Source organism: Balaenoptera borealis (assembly GCF_965194805.1).
Source record: "Balaenoptera borealis genome assembly, chromosome: 7".
Classification (NCBI taxonomy): domain Eukaryota; kingdom Metazoa; phylum Chordata; class Mammalia; order Artiodactyla; family Balaenopteridae; genus Balaenoptera; species Balaenoptera borealis.
In genome coordinates this window covers 23,132,850-23,149,799 of record NC_138864.1, presented here as the reverse complement: position 1 = coordinate 23,149,799, position 16,950 = coordinate 23,132,850, and the positions used below count along the sequence as shown (strand labels likewise).

At 37.2% G+C, this 16,950-nt stretch overlaps 1 protein-coding gene across 2 annotated transcripts in view; it reads right to left on the bottom strand.

The window, feature by feature from the left end:
• ORC5 (origin recognition complex subunit 5) overlaps positions 1 to 16,950 on the bottom strand; it is a 121,978-nt gene that overhangs the window by 34,373 nt on the left and 70,655 nt on the right. The window contains exon 14 of one of the 2 annotated variants that reach the window (XM_082399868.1): positions 15,258 to 16,057. The exons of the other annotated variant lie outside the window; for it this stretch is intronic. Within the exon in view, the coding sequence (XP_082255994.1) occupies positions 16,012 to 16,057 (46 nt within the window). The 3' untranslated portion in view covers positions 15,258 to 16,011. Of the gene's footprint in view, positions 1 to 15,257; positions 16,058 to 16,950 lie in introns of those variants that run through there. 2 annotated transcript variants of the gene reach the window in all.

The window sequence follows — 16,950 nt, the reverse complement described above, 5'->3', positions numbered from 1 at the left end:
TCATCCATGGTCAGGACTTCAGCTGTCACTCAGAAACTGATGACTCCCAAATCTACCTCTAGCTTGGAATTTCTCCAGAGATGCTCAGCAACTTAAAAGTGCCTGACAGAGGTAGAATAGTCTTGAACAATACAAAGTAATAGATGACAAGGTCCTAAATCATTTAATAAAGTCAAATGGTTCTCTGGCCTTGTCACCTAACAAGGCTGGATATATTACCCTGATTTTTCAAACAAGTTCCTCACTCAAAACTGGTTACCTTAATTCTATATCTCATTGAGGCTTCTGTGGACATAAACAACAACTGTTAAGTAAGCATTCTCATTTAAAAAATCCTTCATCAAACAATGAGCCAGAAATATAGTCACCGCTTCTCCTAATGTGGGAACACGTATAGGAAAATTCTGAAGGCACAGAATCAGCAGGAATAATTACATGTCCTCCATACAGAGCCCCACACCCCAGCCCCAAGCATAACCTACTTGGACAACTACTGTTCCCCTATGTGATGATAAAGTCAATTACCTGCTCTCCACTACCCAACATATATTTTGGCATTACAGTTTCCTGGGGCTTCTTGAATTCAGCAAATACATATTCAGTAGACCTGGTTATAAAGATACTGTCTATAAGCGACATCTCTGAATTCATCAAGGATATGGCTGGATGATCCTTTAAGTAAGTGACTCCACCAGCTGGAGAAACACTCTGTGATGGATGTTCCCATCTTTGTTTTTTTTTTTTTTTTTTTTTAATGTGAATTTGGTTGTTACTTGTTTGTATCAGTTATTTTCCACCTGTAATATTTCTCTTCTGTCCATTTATAATTTAATTTTACTGCTGCTGACACTGATTTGTAAACAGAATAATTATCAAATGTCATGAATGCACCATTAATCCCAAAGAGAACATTTACAAACCTAGTTCACACATGAGTCTTAACCTAAGCCCCAGCCTCCACTGAGCACTCCTCAACCTTCAGTATGCTGCTACTGAATTGCCCTTCTATGGGATTAATATTTTAATCAATATACTTTTGATGTATTAATTTATAATAACTAGTTTGGGAAAGGCTTTATTTCAGATGATTCTTTAAAAAAATATAGACAGCTAACAATTTTTCTTATTCATTAAGTTTGTGAATCTACAGATACAAGGCTAGGATGTTCAAGAAATAATTTTCAAACCCTTGCTGTGTTCTTAATAAATCCATTACATTGTCTCAGCATTACAAGTCATAGATTTTTTTTTTTTTTTTTTTTGGCTGCGTTGGGTCTTCATTGCTGTGCAGGGGCTTTCTCTAGTTGTGGCGAGCAGGGGCTACTCTTCATTGTGGTGGCTTCTCTTGTTGTGAAACACGGGCTCTAGGCACGCGGGCTTCAGTAGTTATGGCACGCGGGCTCAGTAGTTGTGGCTCGCAGGCTTTAGAGCGCAGGCTCAGTAGTTGTGGCGCACAGGCTTAGTTGCTCCACAGCATGTGGGATCTTCCTGGACCAGGGCTCGAACCCATGTCCCCTGCATTGGCCCACGGATTCTTAACCACTGTGCCATCAGGGAAGTCCCAAGCCATAGATTTTTTTTTTTTCCCTTAATTTGTGTCATGCTTTATTTATCTATTTATTTATGGCTTGTGTTGGGTCTTCGTTTCTGTGCGAGGGCTTTCTCTAGTTGTGGCAAGCGGGGGCCACTCTTCATCGCGGTGTGCGGGCCTCTCACTATTGTGGCCTCTCTAGTTGCAGAGCACAGGCTCCAGATGCGCAGGCTCAGTAACTGTGGCTCATGGGCCCAGCCGCTCTGTGGTATGTGGGATCCTCCCAGACCAGGGCTCGAACCCATGTCCCCTGCATCGGCAGGCAGATTCTCAACCACTGCGCCACCAGGGAAGCCCCCCAAATCATAGATTTTTAAAGTAGTATATTATGCTCAACACATTTTCTTCCTTTCACTCTCAGCATTTCAAACAGTCAGATTCCCTTGACAACTGAACCCCACAGGGTCCCCACTGGCTGCTCATGACTTATTAGAAGACTGAAAACCTAGCTGAGATTGACTGTGGGGTCACTAGCTTCAGCAGAGGCCCCTCACCATGACCTAAGTATTTCCAACGGGAAAAAAGACATGCCTGGCTTAAACCTGTCAGCACGCTCGCCCCTTCCCCATACATGAACTTTCTGGATTGTACTCCCCCACTGAGAGAGTAATCAAGAGCAAAGCTTCAAATGAGAAACAGACTAGCTCCTCACCACAAACATTTTGAGGCCCCTTAGAATATAATGTAATGCAAATATGCTGACTCTGCATTTGGCAAAGATAAACTAAGAGACCCTGAAATTGATGGCTGTGGTGTCTGCAGTCCCATTAACTAGGATTTCAAGGTTTATCTCAAGGATACAAACTGTGACATATGCAGTTGCTAGAGAACACAGCATTGAAGATATACTGACCAACCTAGCCTCACTAAAATTGTAGCCATGGTATAACGGTACACTATGGCTTGGGTTTGAGACGTGGCTCTGCAACTTGATTAGCTGTGCCTTGGAAATACCTCTTAATCCCTCCAAAGCTTTGGTTTCCTCACGTACCTCCCTGCGGATTTACTGAAAGTATAGCAGGGTTTTTAGAAGTGGCAAATTTAAACCTAGCGTTTTCTTTTCCCTCTTTTTAATTTTTGCTTTTATATTAAATTTTTTTCACTTCTACTTTATTTTATTCTGTTCTATTCTATTGTTTTATTTTTACCACTGAGCCAGTGATACTCTTTGACTCATGGAGATTACTTATGGTCTAGAACAAAGAATCATTGCTAGATTTGAGGGTTTTTTTTCTTTTTGAGGTAAAAATAAAAACATAATAGTGAAGTGCATAAACTGCATAACTCTGTAGTGTACAGCTCAATTGAATTTTTCTATACACCAGTGTAACCACCACCACCTGGATCAAGATACAGAATATTTCCATCACTCCAGAAAGTTCTATCATATCCTCTTTCAGTTAACATGATAACCACCACATTTGGAGGTAACCACTATTCAGATGACCATGAATTAGTTTTTTCTGTTTCTGGTTTATTTCACTCAACATAATGTCTATGAGATTTATCCATGCTGTTGCGGGTTCTAAGAACATACAATTTTTAAATTCTTTCTCCTATTGATGAATATTTGGTCATTTTCAGTTTTGACTATTATGAATAAAGCCACTATGAACATTCTTATACACATCTTTTGGTGGGCAAACACACTCAGAAGTTTTGAGCATATCACCTAGGACTGGAATTGTAGTGTCTTAGTCTGATTTTGGTATCAGGGTAATGGTGACCTCATAGAATGAATTTAGGAGTGTCCAATCCTTTTCAATTTTTTAGCATAGTTTGAGGAGGATAGGTATTAGTTCTCCATTATGTTTGGTAGAATTCTCCTGTGAAGGTGGCTGATCTTGGACTTCTGTTTGCTGGGAGTTTTTGTTTTTGTTTTTAAATTACAAATTTGGTCTGTTCAAATTGTCTGTTTTTAATTGATTCAGTCCTGGTAGGTTGTTATGTTTCTAGAAATTTGTCCATTTCTTCTAGGTTGTCCAACTTGTTGGCATACAACTACTTGTAGTATGCTCTTATGATTTTTTTTCATCTCTGTAGTATTGGTTGTTATTGCTCCACTTTAATTTCTTATTTGGGTCCTCTCTTTTCTTATTGGTGAGCCTGGCTAAACGTTTATCAATTTTATCTTTTAGAAAAGCCAGACTTTGGTTTCACTGATCTTTTCCATTTTCTTTTTTTTTTTTTTTTTCCTCTGTTGTATTTCTTTCCTCTCTGATCTTTATTGCTTCCTTCCTTCTGCTGACTTTGGGCTTTATCTGTCCTTTTTCTAATTCCTTTAGGTTGTGGGTTAGGTTGTTCATTTCAGATTTTTCTTATTTCTTGAGGAAGGCCTGTATCACTATAAATTTCCCTCTTAGAACTGCTTTTGCTACATGCAATGAGTTTTGGAGAGTTTTAGTTCCATTTTCATTTGTCTCAAGGTATATTCTGACTTCTTCTTTGACATCTGCATTGACCCATTTGTTTCGAAGTAGCATGTTGTTTAGTCTCCATGTTTTTGTTCTTTTCCCTTTTTTCTTTCTGTAATTGATTTCTAGTTTCATACCACTGTAGTTGGAAAAAATGCTTGATATAATTTTTATCCTCTTAAATTTGTTGAGACTTGTTTTGTGGCTTAGCATGTGATCTATCCTGGAGAACATACATGTGCATTTGAAAAGATGTGTATTCTGATGTTTTTAGATGAAATGCCTGCAGATATCTATTAAGTCCAACTGGGCTATTGTGTCATTTAAGAGTACCGTTGCCTTATTAATTTTCTGTCTATGTGATCCATCCATTGATATCAGTGGGGTGTTAAAGTCCCCTACTGTTACTGTATTATTATCAATATCTCACTTTATGTCTGTTAGTATTTGCTTTATATATTTAGGTGCTCCTGTATTAGGAGCATATATGTCAACAAGTATAATATCCTTCCCTTGTATTAATCCCTTTATCATTATATAATGCCCTTTTTTTTCTTTCATTATAACCTTTGTTTTAAAGTATACTTTAATCTGATATGACTTTGCTACCCCTGCTTTCTTGTCATTTCTGTTTACACGAAATATCTTTTTCCATCCCCTTTCACTCTGTCTTTAGCTCTGCCACCAGTCTCTTGTAGGCGACATATATTATAGATGGGTCTTATTTTTTTTTTTAAATCCAATCAGCCATCCTATGTCTTTTGATTGGAGCATTTAGTTCATTGACATTTAAAGTAATTATTGATAGGCGTGTACTTACTGCCATTTTATTACTTGTTTTCTGGTTGCTTTTATAGTTCTTCTCCATTCATTTCTTCTTCTTTCTGTTCCTTTCCTTGTGGTTTGATGATTTTCTTTAGTAGTATGCTTGTGTTCCCTTCTTTTTAGTTTTCCATTTGTGGTTACCATGGGATTCATATATGTTAACCTGTATTTACTTGTTTTAAACTGGTAATCAAATATTTAAGTTCAAACACATTCTAAAAGATCTACATTTTTTACTCCCCTCCCCTACACTTTGTGGTTTTGATGTCATATTATACATCTTTAGTTTTATCCCTTAACTGTTTAATTGTAGTTGCTTTTGTAATTTTTTGTCTTTCGATCTCCATACTGCCTTATTGAGGTGGCTGATCCTCAGTCCTTATTATATATTTGCCTAAGTGGGATTTTCCCTTTCCTGTAGATTCTTACTTCTTTTCCACTTAGAGAAAACCCTTTAACATTTCTTTTAGCGTAGGTTTTGTATTGATTAACTATTTGTTTTTGCTTATCTAAGAAGCTCCTTATCTCTCTTTTAATTCTAAATGATAATCTTGCTGGGTAGAGTATCTTAGGTTTTTCCCTTTCAGGACTTTGAATATATCATGTCACTCCCTTCTGACCTTCAAGGTTTCTGCAGAGAAATCAGCTGATAGCCTTATGGAGACTCTTCACTTTTCTCTTGCTGCCTTTAGAATTCTCCCTTTATTTTTAACTTTCACCATTTTAATTATGTCTTGGTTTGAGTCTGGGTTCATTTTGTTTGGGACCCTCTGTGTTTCCTGTACCTAGATATGTTTCCTTCTTTAGGTCTGGGAAGCTTTCAGCAATAAATTCATCGAATATATATTCAACCCCTTCCTCTCTCTCTTTCCCTTCTGGGACCCCAATGATGCAAATGTTAGTACGCTTGATGTTGCCCAGAGATCCCTTCAACTGTTCTCATTTTTCCTGTTGTTTTTCTTTTTTTCTGTTCTGATTTCCATTATTCTATTTTCCAGATCACTCACACATTCTTCTGTACCATCTAATGTGCCATTAATTCCTTCTAATGTGTTTTTAATGTTATTGTATTCTTCAGCTGTTTTTTTATATTTTCTAGTTCCTTGTTAAAATTCTCACTGTGTTCATCTATTCTCCCTAATTTCGTTAGCATTCTTATTACTAATACTTTGAACTCTTTATCTGGTAAATTGTTCATTTCTGTTTCATTAGTTGTTTTTTCAGGGGTTTTCTCTTGCTCTGTCAATTGAAACAAATTCCTCTGTCTTCTCATTTTGCTTAACTTTCTCTGTCTCTATGAAATTAGGTGAAACAGTTACCTATTGTAGTCTTGAAGGAGTGTCCTTGTGTGGGAGTGACCCTATACAGTCTGCGTGTGCCCAGTTACTTTGCGGGAGAAGCTGGATCTGATGTGAACACGAGTCACATCTTTCCCCAGGATGTGCAGGCAGCTATCACCTTGGTAGGAGGGGGTACTGGAGATAGAGGGGCTAAGGCCAGAGGCAGGTGTGAGCCAGGACTTCTCCTCTGCTCAGTGGCCATCACTGCCCTATCAATGAGAGAGTTCTCTTTAATTCCTCATTTGCATAGAGGTTTTTTTTAAAATCATAAGTGGATCTTGTCAAATGATTTTCTGCATTAATCATGTGGTTTTCTTCTTTAGTCTATTGACATGGTGAATTATACTGATTGATTTCTGAGTGCTAAATCACAATCCTGAGAAAACTCCACTTGGTCATAATGTATTATTATTGATACTTTTATACAGTTGCTGGCTTTGATTCAGTAATAATTTGCTGAGGATTTTTGTGTCTATCTTAATGAGGGATATTGGTCTGCAAGTTTCTTGTCCTATCTTTGTCTGGTTTTGGTATCAGGGTAACGCTGGCCTTGTAAAATAAGTCAAAAAGTGTTCCTCTTCTATTTTCTGAGTTTGTGTAGACTAAGTATTATTTATCCTTTAAATAATTATTAGAATTCTTTAATGAAGAATATGGCTATTCAGGTTATCTAATTCTTCTTGAATAAGTTTTGGTTGGCTGTGTTTTACAAGGAATTTGTCCAGTTCATTTAAATAATCAAATTCATGGGCATTCAGAATATTCTCTTTCAGTGATTACATTCCTTCTATCATACAGTAATGTGTGTGTTCTTTTTTCTTGATTAGCTTGACCAGAGGTATCAATTTTGCTGATCTTTCCCTAGCAATAGACAGATTTTTTTCTGTTCCTTTAGCCACTTCTTCCAAGGACTATCAGGGTCTCATCTGCCACTTCACAGCTTTTTCATCGTCTACTCCTCAAATTTCTCCCCTAAGAGGCATTCTAGTGTCAGCCGTTGAGTGAATACATTTTTTCATACACACTATATAAGTATTAGAGATAATGTATATGAGTTGTCTATTACAGTGTCAAGCACATAAATGTTCACCTGGTAATTATCACCATTACAATCACATAGTTTTAACAGTGAAAAGTGAAAGAGGAAAAGAAAAACAAATTTCCATCTCAAATGGCAATATGTGTCCAGTAACCCCTTGAGCTTTTTTCCTCATCTTCCTTACTCAGGGAGTTCTTATTTATTGTGATGTAATGATGGACCCATATTTATAGTTTTAGTCATTAGATAGGCCTGTCAGTTTTACTCTCTTCTGCCTCCTACAACTTTCTTACTAATGAATTGTTTATGATGGGGATTAAAAGAGAGTCAGTGCAAACCAATCCAGCATCTGGAGCCACAACTCCAAACATGTCCTCTACTGAGCATGATTCAGTGGTGGACTTATCATGATTAGGGTAAAAAAAACACAACAAAAGATAGATGGATATGCCAAGAAAAAAAAAAAAAAGCTACCAAATATCACAAACTTAGATATACTTAGAAGGAACCTTTATTTTAATGATGAAATTCGGCATATTATCTTTTAATTAATTTTTACTTCTGAAATGGAAAGAACACAAATTCCTAGTAGTAAGAACAGCTCTAAAAGAATGGATTTTGGAAATTAATTAACATATTCAATCTGTGAACTCAGTATTTACAGGTCATTTTGTCTTGGCTGGGCATCGCATAAATTGCTATATCTAAATCTATGACCCACTCACTCCATTCCTGTCATTTTTCTTTTTAATGTTGCAAAGATTTTTTGAAATTTTAGTATTAAAGTTAGTAATTTAGTATTTGCAATTTCAGTATATAAAAAAAGAAAATTTCACTTTTATCATGAATCCCTTCTTCCTATGGAAACAAATAACTGAGGGTTCCTTACAGTTTAGAAGCAACTCCCCAGGGAGGGGGTTTACCTTCTAGAGGGGCTCTGAACACTCCTAGGCAGAAGCTCAGTGAGAAGGTAGTTTTCTGACTCAGAAGAGCTGGCCATAATTCCTTCATGTACACATTTCCCTTACACATTCCCATTTAGATACTGACAACCCCTGAATTTGTATCTCCAGCCTGGGCTTCTACCCTGAACTCCAGATTTATCTAACTGCCTCCTTGACATTTCCAATTTGATACCTAACAGAAATATCCAACTTACCATGTCCACATGTGAACTCCTGATCTTATCTCCCCTACACGTTTCCACATGTTCACGTTAAAAACCCTGAAATCATTCTTGACTCTTTCTTTCAAAACTGACACCCAATTAATCAGCAAATCATGCAGACATTTCTTTTAAATTATATCCTAAATCTGGCAACATCTCACCACCTCCACCAGCCACCATTATCTCTCACTTAGATTTTTTAATAGCCTTCTACTTTTCTTGCTTCCACTCTATTCTCAATATAGGTTCCAGTAATCCTTTTCAAAAAAAATCTAAACCAGATCATGTGACTCAAAACTCTCCCCATCTCACAAAGAATAAGAACCAAGGTCCTATATCCACTCTATTTGAGATTCTTTTTCCCATATAGGTCATTACAGAGTATTGAGAAGAGCTGTGTATTACAGTAGATAATACTGTGCTATACAGTAGGTCCTTATTCGTTATCTATTTTATATATAGTAGTGTGTATGTGTCAATCCCAGCCTCTCAATTTAATCCCTCCTCCCACCCCCGCTTTCCCCCCTGGTAACCATAAGTCTGTTTTCTACATCTGTGACTCTATTTCTATCTTGTAAATAAGTTCATTTGTACCATTTTTTTAGATTTTCACATATTGGTGGAATTTACATTTCCACCAACAGTATAGGAGGGTTCCCTCTTCTCCACACCCTCTCCAGCATGTATTGTTTGTAGACTTTTTGATGATGGACACTCTGACTGGTGTGAGGTGATACCTCATTGTAATTTTGATTTGGATTTCTCTAATAATTAGTAATGTTGAGCATCTTTTCATGTGCTTTTTGGTCATCTGTATGTCTTCTTTGGAGAAATGTCTATTTAGATCCTCTGCCCATTTTTTGATTGGGTTGTTTGTTTTTTTTCATATTGAGCTGAATGAGCTGTTTGTATATTTTGGAGATTAATCCCTTGTCAGTTGCTTTTATGTATATGTATAACTGATACACACTGCTGTACAGCAGAAACTAACACAACATTGTAGATCAACTATACTCCAATAAAAATTTTTTAAAAAGAAACAGTTAAAATATGCAAATGCAATAAAATATTTACAACCTATTAAAAAAAGAACCAAAGTCCTTCAATGCCCTGCAAGGCTACACATGACCTGGCACCCATTACCCCTCTGATTCCATCTCCTACCAAGGTTGCCTTTGCTTCCTGTACTCCAACCATATTGGCCCCCTTGCAGCCAGAGCTCCTGTGCTTTGGAGGAATGGAGAAGAGAGGTTTGATGAGGGTATGTGTATAAGAAACAGTTTGTCACACTAACTCAAATTTTTAAAGGACATAAAATATATTCCATCTGCATTCCATATTTTTATTTTCAGCCTATTATGCTCTGTGTGGTGATTTAAAGCATGCTTGCAAATTCTGTGACACTCCTTCTATCAAGAGGTGGGTATAATAATTCCCTTCCCTTTAAATAAAAGGAGGACTTAATCACTGCCTTAATCGCAATACTGCAAAAGTGATGCTATGAAACTTCTGAGGCTTGATTAGAAAAGGCCATGCAGCATCTGCTAGTTTCTCTTGGCATGCTGACTTTCGGAACCTCGTCACCATTCCATGAAGTGGAGAGAGCACGTGAGACCATGTGTAGGTATTCCAGGTAGGAGCCATTAGCCAGTGTCAGCCTCCAGACAAGGGTGAGGAAACCAGCTTTCATGTGATTCAACTCCACTCTCAAGTTGACCCAAGGGATACCACATTGAGCCAAGCTCTGCTCAAACTGCAGATTCATGATCAAAATAAATGATTGCTCTTTTTGCTTTGTCATCCAGATATAGATAAGGAAACGTCCTGTTTCCACACCATTTTTGATTTGTATTTCCACAAATTAGCATCTACTTCACTGCCCTCCTCCTTCCATACTTCAACTTTTGTCTCTCTGCCCTCACTTTGGTGCTTCTTTTGTTCTTTCTCCCATTTTATTATCATGACAAGCATTTTAAATAAGCAATTCTACTGAAAGAGATATATTGGCCACACATATTTGAGAGTTGGTTTTTGATGTTATAGCTTTAAAATATATTGCTTTTCATTATGTTGATGTGGTTTCACATTTTATATACTTGGATGTAAGTGATTTACAAAAAAAAAAAAAACAACTGTTGTCACTCTAAACATTTTTGATGAAATACCAAACTTAAGTCCTACCAGTCATGTTTCACAGGCTGCTATGAGAATCATTAATCTTCACCTGATCCGTCCTTTCTTTCTCAATATAAAAGACACAATTACCCCTTTTCTTTAAACTACCAGAACAATACAGTAACTAAAGTAAATATACCAAAACTTTTACTTACAGAGGCTATCTCTGAATGTTGTTAACTGGTGATTTTTACTTCTTCCTGATTGCCCCAAATTTCCACAGTAAACATGTGTTCCTTTTATAATAATTAAAAACAGATTTTTAAATTATGTATAACAGCATTATAAAATACAAGTTCTAAATTGTCTTCTCTTTAAACAGGGGTGGGGCTCTTTTCACCTTCTGCTTTTTTTTTTACAGTTTAACCCAGAACTTTTATCATAAAGAAATCAGGCGACCAGCCCAGGCTGCAGGGAGCTGTGAGCAGTGTCCTCTGCTGTTCAACATTTCCAAAGTTTTATTCTTACCTAAGCTGGGGAGTTAGCTCTCCTACTCTAGTAATCTAAGAAAATTTCTTTTTATTGGTACATGTTTTATTTCTCCCACATAACTTTCAGTTACAATATCACAATTTTAAAAAATTGATTTTTTAGATCTACTTATTTTTCTCTGTAGGTCACCTCAGCTTAATTATTATGTTTTTACACTCAGAGGCATTTGTAGCAGCTGCCTGTTTTATCCCTCCTCAAGCCATGTGGCTCTTTCCCACGTCTTTCCATCCTCTCGATGACTAGGCTTTAGTTAGTCAATATTTTTCAATTCAAAAAGAAAGACTGATGTAGAAAACAGCAGGGGTTTCTATTTCAGCATCCTTTCTCATGGATGCTTACGGGGTTAGTGCATCTCTGTTCCTCTAAGGCTCTCTTCATTTCCAGCTGGATGAATCCCATGAACTAGGATGGCTGAATGTTCCTTCCCAGAGAAAGTGAACCTAAAGTGGTTTCAGAAATTCTAGGGCACACATAAGCCAGTGCAATGCCTCTATTATTATGAAAGTTGGTCCAAAGTGATGAAATCATGTGTTTGGATCTAACATTCTCCACAGAACTAAGACGCTAAGTGGGTTTGGTTTTTCCTTTTGGGACCAAATACTAAATGGGACTTAGCCCAGGTCTCTTACTGCCACTTCTTATACTGAAAGGGATGGGGTTTATATGAATAGAGGAGAACTCTTATTTGAAAAAATAAAATTAACCTGCAGTTCTGTGGTGAGTTGATGAGCAAGAGTTATGACCACCTTCTTAATTCATTTCAAGATGGTTTCTCCCTCACTATGTCAAGAACAGTTTTCACCTCTATTCTGGTGACCCCTACGTTAATGCTTGGCAGTAACTCTGATCTCTAACTAGATCCAGCTACACACTTCACACTCCACTTGGATAAGCACCTCAACGGCACATGTTCAAAATTGAACTCATGATCCTCTTCATCCTACAGACATAGTCGCTCCCTCAGGATTTCCCATTTCGAGGAACGGCTCTCCCAATGCTGAAAGCACCTGTTGTCCAGGACAGAAATCTGTCTCCTTTGTCCATTGCTGTACCTCCTACTCCTACACCCAACACAACGCCTGACACGTAGATGGTACTTAGTTTTTTTTTTTTGATGAATACTGAATTATTTTATGGGAACTCTCATTAAATAGGACTCTCAACTTCCTCAAAGACCAATGAAATGGATTATGGTTTATCCAAAACCCCAAGCAAATCTCTACTGCCTCTAAAATCCAGACTCTTTTCTCATGCCAAAGCTACCACTATTTACTCAAACAGCTGAATGCCTCCTAAAATCCCATCATTATTGTGCATCAACATGCAGTTAAATGAATGAATTGATTATAATCTTCTCTGCTCTACCAAATTTCTACTTCTCAAACTGTGCTTCATGAATGTGTCACTGCTGGAAAATGAACACTAACTGTGCATTGAGGGCATTTAACATCAAATTTGAGTGAAACGTTGATATCTTGATAGGAAAGATTTCTTTGAGTTCTACTAAGCATTTCTGAAAGCAAATTGTGTCAGCAGACTGAAATTACATACAAAATTATCTAAACTATTTTACATATGATACAGTCACACTTTGCAGGAGATGAAGCTTTCAAAATGTAGGGGATGAAGCTGAATAATATCAACCTCTGGTTAATTACCTCCTATCTAAGTCTCTGCTCATGGAAAAACGCATGAGATGCAACTATGGTACTCAATAGTGTGAGACTTCAGGTAAAAGTAGAGGATGCTATTATAGCCCTGGTCGCATACATGGGCAGTTGTGGCATTTCCTCTACTATTTTAGAGACTCTCTGAGTACTTAATGCGATAAGGGATGCATTATTCCTCGACTTGGTCCATTACTTTTCTTTTCTTTGCATAGTACAAGCAGAGTAGGGCATACCTTGGAGTAACAAAGGAGGCTTCTTCTTATGCTGAGCTTTCCTTGCTCCAGACCACCTTAATTACATTAAACAGTTGTTGGTTAACTAAATCCGTTGGAGGTATACCACTAATTGTACAGCCATCACACCTTGAGGGCAAACAATGTAACTCCTCAGTCACCTGCTCTCTGATTGATCATTCTCAGTTCATGCTTTTGACTATTCAACAAGATCCTGAAAAATAAGTAATGAAACCTACATGTGAATTAGAACCCAGTAGAAAATCCTTCAATTCTAAAAATAAAAATCCAAGGTATTGCATCCATTTGAATAATTCAAAAATTTTTAACAAGAAATAAGTTTCCTAGATAGGATTAGGTATGAGTACCTCTTCTCTATTTAGTTGGAATGTTGTCACATTCTGTCACTTAACTCCTTTTGAGGTCACAAATATTTCATGATAATAGTAATAGCTAACATTTATTGAGCACTTACAAAGTGGCAAGTACCTTACTTAGATCGGGGTTTCTCAACCTTGGCACTACTGATACTTTGGACCAGATAATTCTGTTGTGGGACATGCATTTAGGATGGTTAGGAGCATCCTAGGTCTCTACCCTCCCCTACCCCACACCCAGTTGTGACAACCAGAAATGTCTCCAGAAATTGCTAAATATTCTCTGGCGGGCAAAACTGCCTCCAGTTGAGATCTACCACCTTAAATATATCAACTTATTTATTAATTCTCTAAACAGCTGCATGAGGGAAGTTCTACTTTCCATTGTATAGGTGAGAAAACAAGAGACACAGAGAGATTCAATAATTTATCTAACATCACACAGCTCCTAGAGATACAGCTGGTATTTGACAAAGGTAGTCTGACTCAAGAGCCCCAGCTCTTAACTGCTGCCCTAGAGACTTGACTCCTTTTTGACTTTTTAGGGCTTAATGAAAAGAGACTTGTTGGATCAGAATCCCTTCCAGAGTTACTGAAAAGGAACTGTTTCAGCAATGAAGGCTGATTCAGGGATTGAAACTGACTTGAAAATAAGAGGGGGAATAAGGTCTCCACCTTACTATGTATATGAGTCATGGTAATGGAAAGAAGACATTTTTAAAATGGAGGATCAACCACGTATAAAAAATCTAAAATCCCACAGCCTGGTAACTTTGTTCTTCTACCACCTAAATCATTTTTAGATCTAGGTAGAATAGATGCTTAATATAATTTAGGCACCTCCTCTCTTAACAGAAATATCTGGCCCACCAGCCAGCATCATTCTCATCATTAGATTCCCTCCTCTAATTGGAGATTTGTATCTTCCAATTAGAAAATTCATTTGCAGATGACCCTTATTAAAATGCTAATATCCACATTAAGCTCTGTTAGTCTTCGTTTAAGTAAATTAATCAAGTTAGTTAGTGAGTCATTTAGCAACCCATTAGTAAGTAAATTACAAAACATAAAGTTCTCATGGCCCAGTCAGAGGCAGGGAAAATCTGGTTACAAGGTGTTTTGCAGGGAAGCCATACATACGGCTGGTGGCACAGTGTGGGGCAGTACAAGATAAGCAAGGTGCTGGGCGGGGGACAGGTGGCCAGCAGTGAGAAGGCAGGGAGAGTCACATACAGGAAACCTTGCCTCCGTTCTGTCTTCCCCAGTTCCCTATTTGACAATCTCTGTCCCCCCTCATATTCCAGAGTTCTTCCCTCAAAATGCAGATTGGTCCCAGGCTATCCAAGAAAGCTGCACAGCAGATCTGCCACTTTATAGCAAACTATGAGGGGCTGAAAATCCCCGAAGTGGCATTACTCTTCCTTGAATCAGCTACTCAAACTGCCTTCTACTTGAATGATACACAGATTTCTACGTGCAGGAAGCCTAAGCCTGAATTTGCAGTGCACATGGCTTTTCCCTGGTCCTGGCTTCTACAAACATCTGTGGAACACAAAATTTCACCATCTTCCATGGGACAAGAGACACAGGGTGAGGGTGCTCCATGCTATCTTGGGTAGGCAGACACAAAGGAATTTCATTCCTTCTCCCCCTACTCAGTACCTCTAAATAAATGCAAGTAGACAACCACTCGTTTTCTTTGATCCAGAAAGTGTCAGTCACTACATTAAAAGGCTTCCTATTTGGGGGTGCCTATTGTGAGAATTCTTCTTCAAAAAAAGAATGAAAGAATAAAATGCAACTGAAATTTAAACTAGGCTCCGTAATTAAGCACTTTAAATCTGCTCAAAATAATTTTCAAGCATTTACATGCTAACAGAAAACGTCTTAAAAAATATGAATAGACAAGAAAATCAGACCCAAGGTTCATAACTGATATAACAGGAAAAAATTTTATTGTAGAACTAGTAAAGGCCAATGACTAAAAAAAGGAAAGAAAACCATCATGCAGATTAAAAAGCTATGTTGGGTAGTTAATTGCAAAAGTGACCAGATAAACCTCACCTAAGCATACTGCAGTTATCAAGTAGGCTTAGAGGTGGAAAGCTGCCCTATATCTGATCAAACTACCTTGCCTTTTGAGAAAATCAGGGTGAAAGATAAGCATATACAAACTTGGATCTTAAAAAAAAAAAAAATTCTACTTACTATATTTTGCAACTATGATTTTTTAAAGTGGTGGCCTTAGGAAAATCTGCTTTGGCAAGCAACTGCAGAGGCTCCTGTGGAGAGGAAGTGAAAAGACTGGGCTTATATACAAGGGCTGCTGGCACATTCAAGGTGCAGGGGATAGTTCACAGAGTAAAATGTAGTCCTAAGTAAATGGGTTTCAGGCAATTTCAGTGTTAAGATAACATCATTAAGAGTAGAACAGATTGTGCTCAAACCCTGCTGTTTATAATTAACACGTTCCTTCCAAATACTCCAGGGTCCCTGGTAAATAGTCTTCTGCTCACATTCACCCAGACCAATCAGAGTATTTTCATCAGATTCCATGCTGGGCCAGCACCTGTCTGGACAAATCCAATAGAGCCAAAGAACTCCTCTCCCTGGCCAACTGAGTAGTTGGATGAACACAGCTTGGCTTAGTCATTGTCACAGTGTCCATATGGCTTTGAAGCTTGTTTTCACAAGAAATCATACAAGTATTTTATTATGTCAAAGTTCACCGTCCTATAAACAAAAACAGATAGTATGTTAGCATCCTCACCGCCTAGACTGCTCAGCTTTGTATGTATGATTCTGAGAATCACATGCAAAATAATTCACAACTACTGCTAAACAATCCTAAGATACTGTCAAAAGCATCATGATAGAATTGACATTATTTTTTTAAATGTCACTAGGAACAGAGTTTCTTTAAAAAGTTTTTTTTCCCCAATGCATCAAGTTTGCTTTTCTAAAAAAAGGAAACGAAGTTAGAATTATCCAACATTCTGTATTTCTGTATTATACTACAGAAAGTTTGGATTTCATCTGAAAGCTATTTGCTTTTTGTCTAATAACCAGAATAAAGTAATTAGAGATGCAGAAGTATTTAAATCTTCTTTGCTTTTGAACATTGTTTATCTTCCAAAACACCTGTTTTATCATTACATAATGCATAGCTCATCTGTCCTCATTTGTAGTTTTCATTCTTTTCAGTCTTTTAACACTGGCTGACCTGTGTGTGTATTGTAACTAAATCTGTATGATACAAGAATACGATACAACAAACAGACGATGTAAATGTATATTTTTGTACTCTGATAGCAGGCAGAATAAAATAGCAGGAGACAGAGACATATAATTATTTTCCTTTCTCTAAACTCATTCTTCACTATAAATATTCAGACTTGGAGGTTTATTATTTGAATAAATGGTCAAAATAATTAGATATAATGATCTAGCAATAAGTATAAAATTAAAGCCTTAAAGTATTCAATTCTGCAAAAATAATCATCCATGTGAGAACAGCCTTTAAAGATGCACTAATTGCATGCTCTTATTTATTAAACCATCATCAATTAGTGTTTTTGTCTATCATTTTGTAATACACTTTCTAAAAAAGTTTCTAAGCAAATGAC